The following is a 21,871-nucleotide window of genomic DNA, read 5'->3' on the forward strand; positions in this document are numbered from 1 at the left end:
CTTAGTTAAATTAGGAAATATAACTATAGTTAACAAACATGCCTTACTAAAAACATTACTTTTGTGCATTTTGTAGCATAACAAAGGACACTGATGTATTTTAAGATATGGCATTGCTAGTTTTTTTGAGGTTGGACAGCTCTTACATTTATTTTAGTCTAGGACTAGTCTAATCCCTGTACGGGAAACCACCCCTTAAACTTTATTTTACTTTACAATCATATACATATTTATTTAATACAAGAGTGAGTGCAGGTGCAAAAGAGGAGCGGGGGTCTCATTAGCTCCCTTGTTCAGTAGTCAGGGCACTGGTTAGGTAGTCTGCCATTATGCCAAACGTTAGTTACCTAAAAATTCCATGCAACGCAAAAACCAGTGAGCATCGATGGTCCCTATGTTCCCTTACTGGAAATCACGTGACCTTTTCTAAAGCCCTCCAACCGAAAATCACTCGAGCCTACTCAATAAACTTTATGAAATGCAAACCTTTTATAAAGACAAACGTTTGTTTTAGTTTAAATATAAACACACATTGCTAGACAGTTAGGGACCACAATCTACTCAATATTTAAGATAATATTTATTTTAAATTGTAAAGATTTTTATATGTAACATTTAATAATATTCCTCCAATTTTATGCACGTATATGTAAGAACGCGCCTCAGCAGCCACGTCACAGGAGAATAAGTGAACAGTGTCCCAATGTCAAGTGAGCTAGAGTCCTTACCAGTGCCCGAACCTGCATACACATTCACAACATCGGGAGATTGGGAACAAATTGAGACACTCGCCGAGCAGCACCCGCAGCCAGCAACAGTGCAGTGGTTGGGTGCGTCGCTCTAATTTCCCAGTGTAGAATGTTGCGTCGCATTAGTTCCGCTTTTGGCGTTCGCGTGTAAAATCAAAATAAATGTATACTTTTTTATTTGGTCAGCACGGGGTGGCCACAGGGGTGGCCAGTGACATGTCTACAGAGGCACGGGCCACCCTTGGCCTCCGTGTAGAACCGCCACTGAATGCACATAACACATATTTAAAAGTAATTATTTAATGAATATATCTTTCAAAAACTTAAAATTCTTTATAAGAAATAAACACAATAAAGTGTCTGAAAAATAACTGAAAATACAAATGCAGTCAAAATAAACTGATTATACCAGAGCAGGCCTTAAATATATCCCACTAAGGTCATATTAGTACTGGACCACATGTCTGTAGTGGCTGCAAAAATGTAATTCCTTACAGATCCTTAAAGGGATAGTTCGGCCAAAAACGATATTAAACCCATGATTTACTCACCCCCAAGCTGTCCGAGTTGCATATGTCCATCGTTTTTCAGACAAACACATTTTCGGATATTTTAGAAAATATTTTAGATCTTTCTGTTGATTAAATGTAATGTTACGGGGTCCAGCCATAGTCCACGACCTTCAAGTCCAAAAAAAAGTGCGTCCATCCTTCACAAATTAAATCCAAACGGCTCCAGGATGATAAACAAAGGTCTTCTGTGGGTAATCCGTGCGGTGTTGTTGTAGAAATATCCATATTTAAAATTTTATTAACGTAATTAACTACCTTCCGGTAGCGCCGCCATCTTAGTCTCAGGAGAGAGTATTAGCGTAGTGTACGCACTTTTCAGAGCAGCAGCAGAGAAACCTCTGTACGCTGTGTAAGCTCTCATCCTGAATGCGTATGATACTAAGATGGCGGCGCTACCGGAAGGTAGTTAATTACGTTAAATTAAATTTTAAATATGGATATTTCTACAACAACACCGCACGGTTTACCCCCAGAAGACCTTTGTTTATCATCCTGGAGCCGTTTGGATTTAATTTGTGAAGGATGGACACACTTTTTTTGGACTTGAAGGTCGTGGACTATGGCTGGACCCCGTAATATTACATTTAATCAACAGAAAGATCTCAAATATTTTCTAAAATATCCGAAAATGTGTTTGTCTGAAAAACGATGGACATATGCAACTCGGACAGCTTGGGGGTGAGTAAATCATGGGTTTAATATCGTTTTTGGCCGAACTATCCCTTTAAGAATAGCATCCTTCAGTTCCTAAATTTGGAATTGCTGTTTTGGAAATGCATGTTTTACCTGGCAGTTCATACTGCTTATCAAAGTTTTGCAGCATTTCTATAAGTGATGTTTTTTCCACTGTATTGATTGGCTTTGTAATGTATCGCGTTACACTGTCTCGTTTATACAGGCGCTGCAGCTCCCCCTTGTGTTTTTAGGGAGATATGCAATCATTGCGGTGATCTGAAATCATTGTGATGAGGTCAAACAATCCCGATGAGACGATAATTTAATCATTGTGACCCCTATTCATAGTTATGCTTATAATATATGAAGTCAGGTCACCACTGGTCAAGAAGCACATCCTGTTTCAGTTTTTAGTTGTTTTTATTTTACAAACAGTATTTAACCAATCCTTAAATATGTTTGTTTAACATTTTGATTCAATTCTAAATGTTCTGTTGATTGTATTGTAATGTAATGTTTGTGTAGTGTCAAAAAAAAAATGAAAAAGGAAGTACTTTTGGACCAGTGTTGTTGTTTACATATTGCAAAAAGGGTCTTTGTCAAGGGTCTTTATTGTTCCCATTAATTAATTAAGTTTAATTTTTAATTTTCAAGGGCAAGTTCAGTGAAGCTGAGACAGAGTTTATCAAAGCTGGGAAACCTAAGGAGGCCGTACTAATGTGAGTAAGCTTTTTTTTTTAAACTGTTGATATTTACAAAGTTATCATTGAACATCTAAAAGAGACTGACGTGTCTCTGTGTCGGTTGCAGGCATGTTCATAACAAAGACTGGAGTAACGCTCAGAGGATTGCCGAAGCTCATGATCCAGACAGTGTGGCCGATATTCTAGTGAGCCAGGCCAAGTTCTGCTTCGACCAGAAGGAATTTCAAAAAGCAGAGGCCTTCCTGCTCAGAGCTCAAAGACCTGAGCTTGCCATTAAGTACTACAAAGTAAGAGTCCTCAGTCGAAAAGATTTTCCGTAGCTTGTTTAGTGTGTTGTGATTCGATAGCAGCTTAGCTTGCCGTTAGCTTAGCTGGCGACTGACTATCCCTGTGGGTGGAGTTTAGTCAGAAAACTGTTCTAGTGACGTCATTAAAGCAGGAAGTAAAGGGCTTTAGTCCAAAGCGGCCGGCGAATTCTGTTAAAGAAAATATATCGCCTGCCAGTGAACTTTGAGCTTTAGCATTTTACAGGTATTATTTATGCTATTATAGCAATATTACACACTAACTAGGGTTTAAAGAAAAAGAATGTGACCTTTAAACTCCACTGTATTTGAAAAATCACATTTTCTTCTTTCAGGATGCTGGGATGTGGACCGATGCAATGCGAATCTGTAAAGACTATTTGCCCAGCAAACTGAGCATCCTTCAAAAAGAATACGAGAGCGAGGGCAACTGGTAATACAACTTTTTTCTTAACTTTTGCCTTACTTTTATATGCGTCTCATTGGCTGTATTTCAGATCTTGTTGTGTTATTGTTTTTTGAAAACTAGGGCTCTGCGGAAAGCTAGCTCCTCTGAACTACATTCAGATCCTCCTTTAGTTGCTTGGCTTCCCTCTTTTATTAATACATGGCAGCTTTTTATCCTAAATTAAATCCATAATGAGCAGCTCATTAACGCTCCGACATGCCGCAAATCCGTCTCCACTGATAATTTTCCGATTTTTAATGACTTGTGGGAAAACATCAAAGGCTTCCTCGCTGCCTTCCTTGGGAAGAAAAGGGAAGCATTTTGCATTGTCAGTTCAAGGCCCACTCAGCAGAAGTACAAGCTTCTTAATTATTAACATATTTTACTTTTTCATGTAAAGGGAAACATGCACAATACCTCTGCTTAACACAGTAGGCATAATATGCATGTTGCAAGGATATTATTTATATTCTTATAAATAATAAAATATAATAAAGTAATTTTAAAACTTCATATTCAAGCACAAACCCAATGTCATAGTTGTCTATATTGTAAAATGGTGGTATTTTCTGCTATTGTGGTTAGAGCAGTGGGTGTATTTGTATTTTATCTTCCTGGGTGCAATCAATAGAGAAAACAGAGAATGGTAAACAAATGACAATGTCTTAAACTGAAAGTTCATTTCGAATACATTTCTGTGTCTCATCAGGGGTGTGGAGGGTATGGTCGAGCAGGCTCAGGAATGGGAACAGACGGGCGAGTACGCCCGAGCCGTGGACTGCTATCTTAAAGTGAAGGACTCTTCTAATATAGACTTGTTGTTGAAGTGTTGGATGAAGGTAAAGTCCGGTGACCATTTCCTCGCACTTCATAAAGAACACGGTAGTCCAAAAAATGGATTTTGTGACATTCTTATTATGTTACATCAAAATGTAATAACTTTTCATTTCAGAGAATGTTGAAATGTCACTGTATGTGTTAGTGGGATAGTGTTAACCAAAGCCAAAAAGCTATTTAGGCATTATTTTAACAAGTTCACATTCAGTTCCGACTCCATTCAGGAATTTCTGATGGATGAAACCCAACATACATTTTTCTTCTTGTCGAATGCCTTGTTTTGCTCTACAATACATAACATTAGGATAGAAAAATAGGTTGTGCGCAATAACTCATGTTGACTTTGAAGGGACACTCAACTTTTTTTGGAAGTGGGCTCGTTTTCCAGCTCCCCTGGAGGTGAACATTTGATTTTTGCTGTTTTGGAATCTATTCGGCTGATCTCTGGGTCTGGCGCTAGCACTTTTGGCATGGCTTAGCACAATCCATTAAATCTAATTGGACCATTAGCATCACGCTAAAAAATAACCAGGGAGTTTCGATGTTTTTCCTATTTGAAACTTGACTTTTCTGTAGTTACATCATGTACTAAGACTGACAGAAAATTAAAAGTTGCGGTTTTCTATGCAGATATGGCTAGGAACTATACTCTCATTCTGGCGTAATAATCAAGGACTTTGCTGATGTAACATGGCTGCAGCAGGCGTAGTGATATTACGCACTGCCCGAAAATAGTCCCCTGCTATTAAAAGTAACCAAGGGGACTATTTTTGGGCAGTGTGTAATATCGAAAAAAAAATATTGAAACTCTTTGGTTGTTTTGTAGCATGATGCTAATGGTCTAATCAGATTCAATGGACCGTGCCAAGCCACGCCAAAAGTGGCAGCGCCAGACCCGGAGATCCACTGAAAGGATTTCAAAACGGTAAAAATCAAATGTTTAACTCTAGGGGAGCTGGAAAATGAGCATATTTTTTAAAAAAAGTGGAATGTCGCTTTAAGGTATTACTGCATTTCCATCTGAATCTCAAATTTGGATTTTAGCATTTTGGTTGAAGGTATTGCAAAAATAATGTTTTGAAAATCTGTAATAAAGACCAATAACATTAACAATGCAATAGCTATATTGGAAAATATCAAGTATGCAATTCTGGATATGGGGAATGCAAAATGTGTATGTTAAGTATTATTGCAGATATCGTGAATATCATGAATCATTTGAAGAGTTTGGTTCCAAAACGCAATAAATCAATTTTGACAAATTTCGGTAAAAACGTGTTTTCTATACCAAAAAAGTGACAAGATGAAAACCACTATTTTCTGTTACAAACTTTCACATAGCAGTTTTAGGTTATAAAAATGTAAAAAATTCAAATCCATAACTTGATTTTCAAAGATTTATTATAAAAACAAATTATTTTTTCCACAAAATGCAATAAATCCATGACAGTTTTTTTTCTTCAAAATGCTATAAATCTATTCAATCAATGTATAAATGTGCATTCATCTTTGCCATTTTATATTCATTTAGTTAAACAGTTGTACACAGTTGTACAAAATAAACATTAATGGCATTAAAAGACTTAATTTGTCATATTAAGAACACTGTCATTGCTGCGGTTATACTTGACGTCGTCGTTTAACATTTTTCACAGCGATCAGCTGTAAAATGTTTTGGTCCTGCTCTATTTTCGTTGACTTTGAGTAAAATAATGTAAAGTTTTCATAAGATCCCTTGGGGTCAATGTGTTAGCATGAGAAGCTTGATGCTTTCGGGAGAACAAGCACCCGAGTGCCTCTCGTGTAAATTATTATATGTTGATGGCTTACGTTTTTTCCGTCACAGAAAACCATCAAAGGTTTATCAATGCAATTAAAGTGTTATTTTGTTTTTGTTTGTTTGATGATCACGAAGTACAAAGTAGATGAGAAAAACTAGGACTCCGTGTACTCAACGCGCCACCATTGTTTGTGTACATTGCGTGGAATGGTGCACTGTAATTTGTGGAGCAGATTTATTGCATTCTGTAGAAATGGAGGAGCGGCCTTTATCGCGTTTTGGGAAAAAAAGGGAGAAAAGATGACAGAATAACACGGCGTATATTGGAGTTTGCGTAAAATTAAGAATTTACTTTTAAATACTGACCTGATATAACACTGATTTTGGCAGTTACTCATTTTTTTCAAAAATGGCGTTTTGGAACCAAACTCTTCATTTTTTTATTAAAGGCTCACTATGATAAAAACCAAAACATTGATGTTTCAGCCTAGAATCAACATGTTGCTCTAGTACAAAATCTCAGCTGACCCAGCCGTGGTATGTGGCAATCCATTAGAGAGAGCTACTCTGTTGACTTACAATCTCTGTTCCTTTAAGTGCATTCCTTTTCAGATCAATTGCATACACATTATGAAAGAAGTTTCCTTATCTTTTCTTGTCCTTCAGGCAGCAGAACTGGCTATTAAATTTTTATCCCATGAAAAGGCTGTAGACGTTAGTCAGGTTGTGGGACCACGCCTCATCCAGCTCAAAAAGTACAACGAGGTATAATTTTTTTTACATTTTAAAAGCACAGCACTAAAAGGGAATAGTGCTTTGGGCAAACTTTTGTGCGAGTGTATATTTAGGATATGACACAAAAGAAATCTGACCACACAAAAGCTCAGAGACTTTGCTTATTCTTTGGCGTCCTTCAAGCCGTCGACCTATTGAAGTACAAAATGTTTTTTTTTTCAGGCTGCTGAGCTCTACCTCAACCTGGACCTCATTAAGAACGCCATAGACGCATTCATTGAGGGGGAAGAATGGAACAAAGCCAAGAGAGTGGCCAAGGAGCTCGATCCAAGGTGAGCTTTTTGCAGACCGGTCGCCCCTAACAACGCAACAGCCAACAACGTGACCGCAAATCACAGTTGCACGCTGTCAGAAAAATCACTCACTGGCTTTGTGTTTTCATGCACTTCTGTTGCAAAAGCACAAACCTCAGAGGTGCAGATGGTGGCCTTCACGGTTTATCTCTGGCTGTTTTTTTATTTATGGTAGGAAAAATAGGAATTTGGAATCAAGTCTAAATACTTTCAAGTCTTATGTGAGGTTTATCTTAAAAAAATTCTGAAATCTTTGCTGTGTAAAGGGGACATATCATGAAAATCAGACTTTTTCCATGTTTAAGTGCTATAATTAAGTCCCCCGTGCTTCTTTCAACCTAGAAAATGTGAAAAAGATCAACTGAAATTGAGATGTTTGCCAATGGTTAAATACCAATGAAATGACTAAAGTGACATTTTTATAAAATCAGGGATTTCAGTTACTGACCAAAAACCTTTCAATTGCTATTAAAGTGAAAGTAATGAATGAAAATGCTAATTTACAAGAAAACATGTTGGATTATTTTTTCAATGCTTAGCAGTTCACCTGCATGTAGATTAATTAAAAGATAGCACATAGTTAAATAAACGTTTTGCTTTTATGGGTAACCCATATGTGATTGTATTGCTTTTCCTCTTCTCACAGGCTAGAGGAATATGTGGACAAGCGTTACAAAGACCACTTGAAAAATCAAGGCAAAGTCGACTCTGTAAGTTCACATTTTTAAGGAAATGCACAGACAGAATTCTGCTTAAAGGTAGAATTAGTCAATTTTCTTAAAAACTAAATCCAGATATTTTACTCACCACTATGTCATACAAGGTGTTGATGTTTTTCTTTGTTCGGTCGAGAATAAGTTGTGTTTTTTGAGGAAGGCATTCCAGGATTTTTCTCGTTTTGATTGACTTTGATGGACCCCAAAACTTTACAGTTTAATGCAGTTTAAAATTGCAGTTTCAAAGGACTCTAAACGATCCCAAATGAGGCATAAGGGCCTTATTTAGTGAAACGATTGTCATTTTTGGCAAGAAAGATGAGAAATATGCACTTTTAAACCAAAACGTGCCAGCGCGACCTTACGAAATACGTCATCACGTCAAGAGGTCACGGATGACGTATCGAAACTACGCCCCAGTGTTTACAAGTGTGGAGGAAGAGGACCAATCAGACGTTGTATGTGGAATGATACTAATTAATGTCTTTGTGTCAGTTTATTGTTTAAAATGGTCCGCAAATGTGCATTTCATGTAACACGTGACCTTTTGACGTCTTTACGCAATTACGTGAGAACATGCTGGCGTGTCACAGGAAGACGAGAAGTTGTGGTTTAAAAGTGCATTTTTTTCTTGCCAAAAATGACAATCGTTTCGCTAGATAAGACCCTTATGCCTCGTTTGAGATTGTTTAGATGCCTTTGAAACTGCAATTTTAAACTGCATTAAAACTGTTGGGGTCCATTAAAGTCCATTAAAATGAGAAAAATCCTGGAATGTTTCCTCAAAAAACATAATTTCTTCTCGATTGAACAAAGAAAGACATCCATATTTTGGATGACACGGTGGTGAGTAAATTATCTGGAATTTTTTAAAGAAAATAGACTAATCTTTTACGTTTTTATGCTAACAGAATTTCCTAGCAGTGGTAGTAAAAATGCTTTAAATGAGCATAACAAAACACTACAGACAGCAGTTCCTTCACACGGTTACTTCATTGTTTTCGGTTATTGTTGTGAGGGGAAAAATGGAGATGATTGCCTTGATTCAATTTAGAATAACCGATATGAGTCACCAAATTGATGTGAGCGCTTGCCTCTCATTGCAATGCTTCACCGGCAGCGCAGTTACACTGGCAGTCACTGAATGATGGCCAGGGGTTTTTTTATTGACGAGAGAGCCGGAATGTTAACGGCGAAATTAGTTAAATGCACAAATGTTATATTTATTAAGTATAAAGAGAAAGTTTACTGTATTAAAGCAATAAGTCCTGAATGGCTATGCTTTATAGTGATTGAACATGTTTTTTAGGCATGTTTGTTTCAGGCTCTACAGAATGTTTTTGGATAATTTAAATAGTGCGTCGTACACTGTCAATATCGTAACAGTTTGATTTTTGTTTTTGAATCAGTTGGTTGGAGTAGATGTGATGGCTGCCCTGGACATGTATGCCGAAAGAGGCCAGTGGGAGAAATGCATCGACACGGCTTCAAAACAGGTGCCAATTTGCTTTTTTACCTCAGAACTATCAGTGTAGAGGCACAGTCATGTTTTGTTTATGTTTTGTCTTCTCCAACAGAATTTTAAGGTGTTGCACAAGTATATCGCCCTATATGCCACTCACCTGATAAAAGAGGGCCAGGCAGAAAAAGTGCTCAACCTGTACGCCCAGCATGGTGTGCCAGCTAATTCACAGGTATATACAGAAAGATCCACAACTGACATCCATCATTAAAATGGTCTCCTTAACTCATTCCCCGCCAGACATTTTTTTATTAAAGTTGCCCACCAGCATTTATGTGATTTTCACAAAAGTTTCACAAAATGCCTTCCAGGAATTTTTTCTTCTAAAAATATATAAACATACAAATATATCAAATGACAGAACAGACCCTCTTCTTTCAAACAAACAATGAACAAACCAAACAACATCCTATCTAGATTTTTTTCTCTGCTTATAAACTCTTAAATATGGGTATTTTTCTTTAAAAATACAATTTTCTTAACAAAAAGCTGGAATAATTGCATTTTTGTGAAGGAATTTGGTTCTTATTTTGTTTTTATTGTAGTGGAATTGCAGAATTAACATAAAAATTCATCAGAAACACTTTTTTATGCAAATGTTCTCTCTTAATTGACGATATAACTTGTCAATGGCGGGGAAAGAGTTAAACTGTTTGAAACTTGCAATGAAACCCAGTTTTTGCTATTTTACCTTTAAATGGTACACATGAAAAGTGACATCACATGAACAATGATTTGCTACTTGTTAGTAGGTTAACTTTCACGTAGTGTTCGGGTGACATTCTCATTCCAAAGTTTGGAATGCAACATTTTCATCCGTTTTTCCATAAGAAAAATACTTAAATATTTGAATGAATATATTTGCTAAAGGGATAGTTCACCCAAAATGAAAATTCTGTCATTACTTACTCACCCTTATATCATTACAAACCTGTATACATTTCTTTGTTCTGCTAAACTTACAGAAAGCTATTTGTAATTAAGCTGGAATCACCATTGACTTCCATAGTAGGGAAAAAAATACTAAATGATGACAAAATGTTCATTTTGGACGAACGTTCCCTTTAATAACGTTTAAAAGGACTTTTTAAGGTAAGGGACGTTCAAATGTAGCATATACGCTCACCTAAAGGATTATTAGTAACACCTGTTCAATTTCTCATTAATGCAATTATTGAATCAACCATTCACATGGCAGTTGCAATGCATTTAGGGGTGTGGTCCTGGTCAAGACAATCTCCTGAACTCCAAACTGAATGTCAGAAAGTTGGAAAGAAAGTTGATTTAAGCAATTTTGAGCGTGGCATGTTTGTTGGTGCCAGACGGGCCGGTCTGAGTATTTCACAATCTGCTCAGTTACTGGGATTTTCCCGCACAACCATTTCTAGGGTTTACAAAGAATGGTGTGAAAAGGGAAAAACATCCAGTATGCGGCAGTCCTGTGGGCGAAAATGCCTTGTTGATGCTAGAGGTCAGAGGAGAATGGGCCGATCCTCTGATGGCTACTTCCAGCAGGATAATGCACCATGTCACAAAGCTCGAATCATTTCAAATTGGTTTCTTGAACATGACAATGAGTTCACTTTACTAAAATGGCCCCCACAGTCACCAGATCTCAACCCAATAGAGCATCTTTGGGATGTGGTGGAAAGGGAGATTCGTGCCCTGCATTTGTATCCAACAAATCTCCATCAACTACAAGATGCTATCCTATCAATGGTCAACATTTATAAAAATAAATACTTTCAGCACCTTGTTGAAGGTGAAAAGGGGGTGAAACACAGTATTAGTATGGTGTTCCTAATAATCCTTTAGGTGAGTGTATTTCATGACTGGCTATCACACATATAAGCAAAATCCTCCTCTTCCCTCATTTCTTATAGAATTTCAACATCTACAAGCGGATGTTTCTTGAGTTAGTGAGCCTTAGGGACAGGGATTGCGCGGAAGCTTATCGGATGTGGGCCAGTCTGAGGGACGTCCTCCTCCTGCTGGTAAGCTCTTGGTTGCTATGGTTACTTATTTACATCAGCATTATTTAAGCAGCATTGGTCATTCAGGTGGGACCGGTTGACATACTCAATCTTATCTCCGTGGTATTCAGTGTGAAAACCTGACCAGATCTTCAGAGGCTAATTCGCCAGCCCATGAGGAATTTGAGCAGATGCTCCAGGTCGCTCACTATTGCGCCACCCGCTCTGCAGCCAGAGGCATTGACCAGCTGGTATGTATATTTAACAAGAAATCTTTTCAAACAGAAACATCACCCATCAGATATCCAGATGTTCTTATAGAGCGTACACATTTTGAATTATAAAAAAAAAGTATGGTTTCCTCCATCTTGTTATCCATTAGTGGTACAAACATGCTATTCTTTCAGCAACATTGTCAAGATGCACAAACAGTGATGTTTTAATACAGCTGCAGTGTTTACACTCTTCAGGATGTCAGCCTAACAGTAGCTTACGTTTAGTCGACTCTGCATATTGAACTGGAAAATGAGAAAGTATTTAAACTTGCGTGTCATTGTCAATTTGCATGTGTTTGTTTATCTACAGAGTCCTGTGGCTGCCAAGCTGTCCATCTCTCTCCTGAGGCACACCGAGCTCATTCCGGCCGACAAGGCTTTTTATGAAGCCGGCCTGGCTGCCAAGGTGAACTCATAGCGAGCCCAGCTCCAAACACACATAAACACGCTTCAACCACTCATGTAAGACGGAGAACAGGAGGTCAGTTCGGAGCCCTGGGAAATTGGCTTAATTCTCCTCCGTTTGCCTTCAGTTAGAGCTCACAGCCAGCGTGAATAATTTGATTCGCAATGCGGTCCGAGTTGCCTCAAATTTCGAAGTGGAGGAGGCAACCCGTCGTCTGGTTTCAGTTCTTTTAAAATATTTCTTACACTTTTCATTTTTAATTTGTTGACATGTCAGAGTTGTTTCAGCCTTGTGTGCCAGTGATGAATATTTCTCATGCAGGCTGTTGGTTGGGAGAACATGGCTTTTATCTTTCTGAACCGCTTCTTGGATTTGGCTGATGTAAGTAAAAGAGTTTTGCTTTCGTCTGCAGTCTGATGCATATCTTTCAAGTTAGCTAGGCTATGTAGAATACTCAGATCATAAGTTGTGCCTCGAATGTCTTGGTTTTTACGAAATGTACTTGATGTCGACAAACAGCTAGCAACCTATAAAATAATAATCATTAAAGGGACATTCTACTTTTTTTGAAAATATGCTCATTTTCTAGCTCCTCTAGAGTTAAACATTTGATTTTTACCGTTTTGGAATCCGTTCAGCTGATCTCCGGGTCTAGCGCTAGCACTTTTAGCGTAGATTAGCGTAATCCATTGAATCTGATTAGACCATTAGCATTGCGCTAAAAATAACCAAAGAGTTTTGATATTTTTCTGACTTTTTTATGACTCTTCTGTTGTTACATCGTGTACTAAGACAGACGGAAAATTAAAAGTTGCGATTTTCTAGGCCCCTTGGTTACTTTCAATAGCAGGGGACTATTTTCGGTCAGTGCTTAATATCACTACGCCTCCTGCAGCAATGTTACATCAGCAAAGTCCTTGATTATTACGCCAGAATGAGAGTATAGTTCCTAGCCACATCTGCCTAGAAAATCGCCACTTTTAATTTTCCGTCGGTCTTAGTACACGAGTTTTAGTACTGTCAAGTTTTAAATAGTTTTAAAAAATATCGAAACTCTTTGGGTATTTTTGAGAATGATGCTAATGGTCTAATCAAATTCAATGGATTATGCTAAACTATGCTAAAAGTGCTAGTGCCAGACCCGGAGATCAGCTGAATATATTCCAGAACGGTAGGAATCAAATGTTTAACTGCTCAAATGAGCATATTTAAAAGAAAAAGTGGAATGTCCCTTTAAGGAGATCAAAGGCGTTGCTAGAACCTTTTAGAAGGGGCTTAAGCACCCCCCTCACCACCTTTTCATCTCATTTATAGTGCCATTGTCTTTCCAAGGAGTCAAAAAAATATAACGCTTAAAGTAGGGGTGCTTAGCAAATAAGTTTTAAAAGTTAACATATTAAATAGATTTTTGGTCCTGGATGCTTAATTTATGACCTCTTCCTAATTTTATTTATTTATGCATTTGGCAGACATTTTTCCCCAAAGCGACTTACAGTGCATTTAAGCTATACATTTTTATTATCAGTATGTTTGTTTACTGGGAATCAAACCCACAACTCATCCTTAGGGATCATGATGTATTTACCTTATTACTTGATTCAACTTCATCATTTCTATATTTTTATTTTGTCATAGGGTATTGATGAAGGCACGTTGGATGCTCTGGATCACACAGACTTCCAGGACACAGATATCCCATTTGAGGTTCCAGTACCTTCAAAGCTGCATGTCACAGTAAGCCCTCACTGCAAATGCTGTACTCACTTTGGAGTGTTTTAACCCCTTAAGTGGTGCAAATACAGGGGCGTAACTATCAGTAAGCAGGGTAAGCGTTGCTGGAAGAATTTTATTGACAGTCGGCGGGCCCTATCACATATTCGTTGCTATCCGCTGTTCCCAGGCTTTCTCACGGGTTTTCAATAGGCAGCCGGATGACGTCAAAGTTCCGCGAGAGCGATTTAAAAGCAAACTCCTCCGTATGGTTTCGCGAATCACTCTCGCGGTAGTTTGACGTAACCCGGCTATCAATTCTTGCAGCGCATAAAGTCGAACAAGCCATCGCCCAATGAAATCACCGCTAGCGATAGAGCCCAACCAATCACAGCCCAGAGTTTCTGTGCACGTTTGAAATCGGCTGGTTTGTATCTTTGTGTTTCTTAGCACAAACAAGAAACGATAAAGCTTTAAATACCCAAACACTACACCAGACACCTAAAGCAAAGCATAAAGTGCAGCAGTAAGTAAACAAATGATTTTGAACGGTATGGATCGATCCTGCGTATGTAATGTCTGAAGTTTAGAGCTCTTGTGTGCATCATGCCATCCAGAACTGAAGCCCGGAAAATGCCTCTACAAATTATAATGTGGTTATAATGTAACGCTATAAGTTAGCCTATAATGTAAGTGAGCATCTTTTATATGTATTTAGACCTAGGTGTATGTGTGTGTAGTCATAGCAATGAGTAACAAAATGTTATAGTGTGCTGTCACCAGCAGTGTTTTTTCATATGTTATGGTGCGCTGTCACCAGTGTTATGTTTTTGTTGTGGTACGCGTAGGCTATTTCTGATTTTGTCAGTCATCTCATGTCTCTATGATCCTGTCCTGTCCCATTCATTGTAGCCTGCTTGTGGACATTACGTCATCACGTGCTGTAGTAAAGGGCCCGCCTTGATAATCCTGCTTAGGGGCCCGGTGTTGGCTCGTTACGCTACTGTGCAAATACCTTTTGAATGGGGGGGGGGGGTGTTGTACACCTTCAAATTAATATAACTCTGGCATTTTTTGGTCTAGAAGCTTAATCTTGGTCTTGTTTTAAAAAAGACACTTTAGGGGTTTTCACAGAAGTGTGAAAATATTAAATAAATTAATTGTTATAGCAGTTTACATTTATTTTAATAAATACAAATAATTCCATAACATGTTACTTTTATAAATAAAATTATAAAAATGTAAATGTTTCACTAAAGTAATAATGCAAACATGAAGCCATAAATCTTAAAGGAGTATTCAATTTTCTTAAAAGAAAAATCCAGATGATTGCTCACCACCATGTCATCCAGGGTGTTGGTGTCTTTCTTTGTTCAGTCGAGAGGAGATTGTGTTTTTTGGGGGGGACATTGCGGGATTTTTCTCATTTTGGTGGACTTTGATGGACACCAACACTTAACACGTAACAGTTTTTTTCAACTGAGTTTCAAAGGACTATAGACGATCCCGGGCGAGGCATGGGGGTCTTGTCTAGCGAAACGATTGTCATTTTTGACAAGAAAAATAAAAAATATGCACTTTTAAACCACAACTCTTTGTCTAGGTCCGGTCCAGCGCGACCTAACGTAAATGCGTAGTGACGTAGGAAGGTCACGTGTTACATATATAACACGCACATTTGTGGACCAATAAACTGACATTAATTAGTATCATCCCACATACAACAACGTCGGAATGGTCCTCTTTCAAGACACTTGTAAACATTGGGGCGGAGTTTCGCTTTCGTCCTCTGTGACCTCTTGACGTCATGACGTATTGCGTGAGGTCACGCTGACGCTTTCAGGACCGGACCTAGATGAGAAATTGTGGTTTAAAAGTGTATATTTGTTATTTTTATTGTCAAAAATGTCGATTGTTTCGCTAGATAAGACCCTTATGCCGTGTTTGGGATCGTTTATAGTCCTTTGAAACTCCGTTGAAAAAAACTGTTACGTGTTGAGTTAAGTGTTAAGTGTTAGTGTCCATTAAAATGAGAAAAATCCTGCAATGTTTTCCTCAAAAAACATAATTTCTTCTGGACTGAACAAAGAAAGACATCAACATTTTGGATGACATGGTGGTGAGTAAATTATCTGGATTTTTCTTTTAATAAAATGGACTATTCCTTTAACTTCTTCCACCCTGAAGCTATTTTGGGGATTTTCGCCTGGATTTGGCCTACCCAATTTCAAAAGCTTCCCATACCCACATGCAGAGGTTTACATACAAATGTTTGGTATCATTTTACAGGAAACACTGTTGAAAGTGCTAAACATGGTTGTATGTGATGTCAGTCCTCTAATAAACACAAAAATAAATAGGCGCTTTTTGATGTTTTTTTTCTAAAGTTTTTATTTAAAAGTGTATAACTCTGGCCCTGAGTGCCTCAGCTCCCTGCAGACAGTTTTGTTTGATTCCAGCAATTGCCAGCTTACAGAGGAAAAAAGATTTTTTTCTCTATCGTAATCTATGCAAAAGTTATTTTACTCCAACTGATGGGAGGAATAATACGCTTATGGAGTTAAATTTCTGCCAAAAAACATTTGAAGTGCTACCATAACCACATACAGTGGAATAAATGCAATTGCTTTATATCATTTTAAAGAAAACCCTTTGAAGTTACATAAAAAGCTGCTGTTTGTGACAAATAGTGTTATTTATGTTGTTTTTCATATGAGGAAACACCAAATTTCTTTTTATATGTTGTAAATACTGCCTCTGATAGTGTATAACTCTGGTTCTGTGTGCTCTAGCAGAGTGCAGACAGTTCTGGTTGTTACCAGCAGCAGACAGTAAACACCCAAAAAAAGAATGATCTCTTTAGCATGTCGCATTCAAAAGTTATTTTCATTTTACTGAAGTGTCCGAAAATACATTTTTCATATAAATATTAATTTTTTGTTTTGGACATATATTAAATAACAAGGGATTATTCATGCACACAACCTAAGAAAATGCTGTGAATGGACTCATTTTTTAGAGTAGGACCTAAGAGAAAAGATGGTGTATCATTTGTGGCTATATGTGCTATCTGAGGCAGTCCACACTCAATTTTCCCATATGTTTACAAAAGACGATTTTTTTACCTTATTATTCATTCAACTATTGTTGGATATGTGTTGATAATAGAACAAAAATAACGCTGTAGCCTTATTCCTGAGAATGAGAGCTTTCAGTTGATATAAGACTTGCCCATGTTTGTCATACTTGAAAAATATGAAATATGTGAATATTAAATCATATAAAAAATTATGGGGGGGGGGTGATAGTGTAAATTAAGTGTAAATAACTTTCTTACAGTAAAAGATTTCTCAAAGTGATGCATATCTGGAGAAAGTAGAGAGTCTAAGCTTTCAAACAGTATCTCATATGTGTTACTGGGGTCCATGATGGACCATTAAAGATTAAAAGAATATTTTATTTGAGTCAAAATATGAAATTTTGTACCCGGGACTGGGTCCTCAGGGTTTAAGAGGTTAAGTAGTTGGGATCCAAATTTCAAGTTAAAATCACAAAAAAATTGGTTTGTGCCACACTTTTAGTGGTTTTACCAACAACGGCCACTAGGTGTCCACGGTTTGCTGCATACTCTTGTCACAAATTAATAAATTACTGTCACTGCATTATTATTACTGCAAAAAGGTTTTGAAATATGAAAACTACATTCTTAGAGCTTTCCAACAATATATAGTTTGTTAACATGTTTGAAGATTTATAATTGGATATAGTTTTATGATTCTATATTCTAATAATTAATTTGCATTCCTATGGGAGGGTCATGTATCAAAAAAACTGTCACTACATTATTTCTATCATCATATGACCTTGAAATATGAAAACTACATTCTAAGAGCTTTCCAGTGATTTAGGTTTAGAAAAATAATTGAATCAGTTACTCTCCCTACATAATTTATTTTATAAAACACTGTTGAAATATGTATTCTAGAGGCTTTGACCTTTCCAACAATATATAGTTTGTAATGATAGACATCACATTTACATGGAAAATATTGAAGTAAACTTAGGTCCCCCTCTCACGGGACAGCACCACTTAAAGGCCTCATCCCTTTACCTGTGTTCCAGGTAGAGAAGAGGGAGGAGATTAGAGAATGGGTTCTTACTGTTTCTATGGACCAGCGGGTGGAGCAGGTGCTCCCCAAAGATGAGAGGGACACGTATGAAGCCTCCTTAGTGGCGGTCGGCACCGGTATCCGGTCTCTACCTTGTGTCATAACAGGTGATGCAGCCTACAAAATGACTATCTATTTGATAGTCCCTATTTGATTGATGTCGTCTTGTTCATGACCTCATTGATGTCACCTTTTCATGACATTTAAACTCCAACCTAAGCAGTCAAATAATGCATACTTTGTTTATAAAAGTCCTTTCACACTCTTTAAAAATATGTGCTTGTAAACTGACTCTAATAATAAAACTGTAAATAATTGTTTATTAACGCATTTTTGCTTTTGTCCCGTGTGAAACACAGGTTACCCAGTTCTGCGCAATAAAATTGATTTTAAAAGACCAGGGATGGCAGCAAATAAGGATGACTGGAATAAATTCCTGATGGCTACAAAGGTACGTTTCATCACTTCTGTCTTTCCACTATCAGTCTTTAGTCGTGATGCAACGAATTGGATTTGTTTTTGTATCATAAGTTAACAGTCAGGGCTGATTTTATTAGTATATGATTTGTAAAAGTAAATGCAGATCTCTTTCAGATCATTTCATCATCAATTGTAATTTTTATCCTCTGGGTGAATCAGTCGTTTTTGCATTACTTAACAGTTTTCCCGCCATTATGCCTGGGGTCGCCTGCGATGCTTTGATTTTGATTGTTTTTTTGTTTTTTTTTTAGACCACTCACAGCCCAGAATGTCAGGATGTGCTGAAATTTATCTCGCAGTGGTGCGGAGGTCTTCCGACGGCTGGATTCTCCTTCCAATAAGATCGGGGAAGGTGCACAATATCTATTTCTCTATCTCTCTATTTGTTCACCTCTCAGCTGTCACTTTAACAATTAATCAGCCATTTAATCATCAATCTTTTGTAAATGTTCAGTTCTTCTGGACATCTTTTGCATATAAAGTATCAGGATCATGCAGTGATCAGGGTCTGAAGGTCATGCTGAGACTGTGTGTGTTTTGCATTGCATAGAAAAACCCTTTTGATGCTGTATTTATATTATATTTCTTTAATTCATGGATATTTTGATACTCAAACACAAAATAAAAGACACATATTTCATAAAGATTGCCAGTGTTCTTGCAAACATTTGTATCGGGAAACTTTGGACAGATTTTAAAGATGTATTGAACTGATAAAATCCCTCATGTCAAATTATTTATAAATAATTTAGGATGACAATTGTTACTATTATGTAAAATCCTCCTAGCTCTCTTAAGACATGTGTGACATGTTCCTGTAATGATAATTAATAATTCACCGGTCACACGACGCCACCTCGTGGAGATCATAACGTGTTGGGTGTGAGAGGGAAGACGCGCGCGCGCACATACACAGACACTCGGCCTGGTACAATTTCAGCTCATATATAGCCTCTAATAATGTAGAACATTAATTTTTATTTTTATTCCAGATGCTTGTCCCAAAAAAAATGCACTAAACCCCGCGCCAACTAATATTTGAATAAGTGTGAAATAAATATTAAAGAGAGTTCTGCATTTCTGGTTTTGATTTTAGCTTCTCGATGCTGTAAACCAGCGTTATGTAAATCTGAATCATTGTTTTTCCTCAATAATTTGACACAATAAAAACATTGTGAAGAGTTGTACAGTTAATGCATTTTAAAAGATATATCTTTACTTTATGAGCCCCAATGTGATCAATGTGACAGGTATCATATAGACATTAACATTGTCTGTCCATATGCAATTGCGCGTTATCTGCCTTCTTTACTTTAAAGATATTTATAGATTTTCCTTTTCTGTTTCATTTAAAACCCTCAGCGCAAATCCCACTGAAATGACATACATTTGTGTCACGCGCAGTGTCCTCGCGTCCTTCAAGAATCAACATTTACAAAAATGACTCGCTGCTTGAAACACAGGGGTCGCCGAATTTAATCTGCGACCTAAATATTCGTTTGATTAATTATGTTAATGTAGGCTACACCTCTGTGTAATGTGCTTGATGTGACATTATACAGTGTGTCCTTACATACCCTTTAAAGGACACACTGTAGCTTTGCGACAAGGCCGCGCTTCGCCTCTCTTAAAACCGGTAGTGTTCGTCACCATATGTCTGCTTTATATCATCTACAATGTCTTTTACGATGTGCCATTTTAGTGATTTTAGTTTACATCTTTCACTTCCAAAAGTAGGCCTATCTCTTCCAAAATGCCTAAATGAGACAAATTAAACTGCAGGTCAAGGACGTTCTTTATATTTCATTGACTTGTCTATAAAATAAAATAGTAATCAGGGAATTTTCATCTTTTTAAACACACAGTAAGAAGGCATACCAATTTATTTTATTAATACGTTAATATTACAATAACATTTGTATGCGTCCTTTATGCGTATCAGTAAAACGTAAGCGTTAAAAAGCGTTAAATTCCTGGAAGGACTTAATATTTTAAATTTAATTTATTATAATGCAAAACGTATTGTCTTTGATTGACGAGTTAGTGTTTGCCCGATGGATTTAAGTTTCAGTTTAATGTGAAAAACGATTTGCCAGAAGCCATAGGCCTACATTTCCAAAGGCATCCATTAGTTAAATAAATGACCTTGGAAATCTGATCCACAGATCCACACATATAGAGAGATGATATGAAACATTGATTTGGATGTACAAATATGTCCCTGAAAAAATTAACAACGGAATTCAATGCTCATAGAATTTCAGTGTGCGTCTATGAAATCCGCTTCTGTTTTCATCACTTTACAATAAAAAATATTAATCGTATTTGTACATTATTGTAGGCTATGTAATAGTATTTTAGTTTACAAATAATTTAAATGCATACGTTGCGCAGCTGCACGCATTGTACTATTTTCACATTGTCAATATTTGTCTTAATGTCTTCTTTATGTATATATAAAACGCAGTTTAAACGTTTAAGTTGTAACGTCACGTCTCTAAATTACTACACATCTATGCGTGGGGCCTGCAGTCTAAATGCTAAATATCAATATTATTTTGTGAATTATACGTGCACGCAGATGTAAGAATAAAGTTAAAATGAACAAAAAATATAAATATGTAGTAAACATTACGAAAGAAAAAAAAAAGAAATGGTCTGCTTCATGAATACGTGTTTTATTGACAGCCTAAATTTTTTTACAGATCTTTCAGAATCATGGATACATTACAAACGAACATTGGAAACATGCTGAACATTTTGAGGACACACAACTGCTGATTCTGACACCATATATATGTTAAACTTAAAAAAAAATCAGGAATCAGGTTCGTTTAATGCTTGGCTGTCATTAGGCCTCACAACTTTTCTATCCACATTTGTCCTCATCTTCTTAAAACGGTTCTGTCAAAAGATTGCGGCATTTAGGTTGTTTTTCTTTACAATCTTTAAGTGCTCTATAAATAGACCAAAGACGACGGTATAACAAAATGTGTAATTTCAACAATCCTCAAGGTTAATGCTCTGAATGTTTATAATGTTAAACGATAACCACTTTTCCTAAAAAACACATTTAAATAGATTTGCACAAATCTATAGACGCAATCAGTTTGGCCGCATTAATGCGTCGGTTTGCTTTCACGCCCGCGCGCGCTGTCATAAAACCCTTTAGGAGAAACTATATAAAACCAAACTGTCATGCATTGCAAAGCATCTACGTCGTGCTCTTACAAAAATAGTCATCGATGATATTTGCCATCTCTCTTGGCATTCACCGCGTGCCTTAATTGTATGGACATTTAAATCAAGGTCCGCTGTGAACACGAAGAGAAGCGGGCCTGTTTTCAGCCTCAATATTCAGAATTGCACAACAGCAACGATGTTGCACCAAAATGTCTACGTCGACTGGAGTAACATCAGCATCCAGCAACGCATAGAGCGTCATGCAACCATAAAGCACGC

The 21,871-nt window shown here is 37.1% G+C and overlaps 1 protein-coding gene across 3 annotated transcripts in view; it reads left to right on the plus strand.

Annotated features, from left to right (window-relative positions):
- ift172 (intraflagellar transport 172) overlaps window positions 1–21,871 on the plus strand; it is a 49,687-nt gene that overhangs the window by 25,026 nt on the left and 2,790 nt on the right. For 2 of the 3 annotated variants that reach the window (XM_073856276.1, XM_073856277.1), the window contains exons 32-48: window positions 2,651–2,715; window positions 2,807–2,987; window positions 3,341–3,438; window positions 4,163–4,292; window positions 6,737–6,835; window positions 7,028–7,137; window positions 7,805–7,868; window positions 9,284–9,370; window positions 9,452–9,568; window positions 11,280–11,390; window positions 11,501–11,620; window positions 11,955–12,050; window positions 12,372–12,431; window positions 13,686–13,784; window positions 17,883–18,036; window positions 18,289–18,380; window positions 18,661–18,761. In XM_073856276.1, the coding sequence (XP_073712377.1) occupies window positions 2,651–2,715; window positions 2,807–2,987; window positions 3,341–3,438; window positions 4,163–4,292; window positions 6,737–6,835; window positions 7,028–7,137; window positions 7,805–7,868; window positions 9,284–9,370; window positions 9,452–9,568; window positions 11,280–11,390; window positions 11,501–11,620; window positions 11,955–12,050; window positions 12,372–12,431; window positions 13,686–13,784; window positions 17,883–18,036; window positions 18,289–18,380; window positions 18,661–18,750 (1,773 nt within the window). In that variant the 3' untranslated portion in view covers window positions 18,751–18,761. Of the gene's footprint in view, window positions 1–2,650; window positions 2,716–2,806; window positions 2,988–3,340; window positions 3,439–4,162; window positions 4,293–6,736; window positions 6,836–7,027; window positions 7,138–7,804; window positions 7,869–9,283; window positions 9,371–9,451; window positions 9,569–11,279; window positions 11,391–11,500; window positions 11,621–11,954; window positions 12,051–12,371; window positions 12,432–13,685; window positions 13,785–17,882; window positions 18,037–18,288; window positions 18,381–18,660; window positions 19,054–21,871 lie in introns of those variants that run through there. The other variant, XM_073856275.1, reaches the window with a different exon arrangement.

The sequence above is a fragment of the Misgurnus anguillicaudatus genome, chromosome 18, assembly GCF_027580225.2.
Source record: "Misgurnus anguillicaudatus chromosome 18, ASM2758022v2, whole genome shotgun sequence".
Taxonomy (NCBI): domain Eukaryota; kingdom Metazoa; phylum Chordata; class Actinopteri; order Cypriniformes; family Cobitidae; genus Misgurnus; species Misgurnus anguillicaudatus.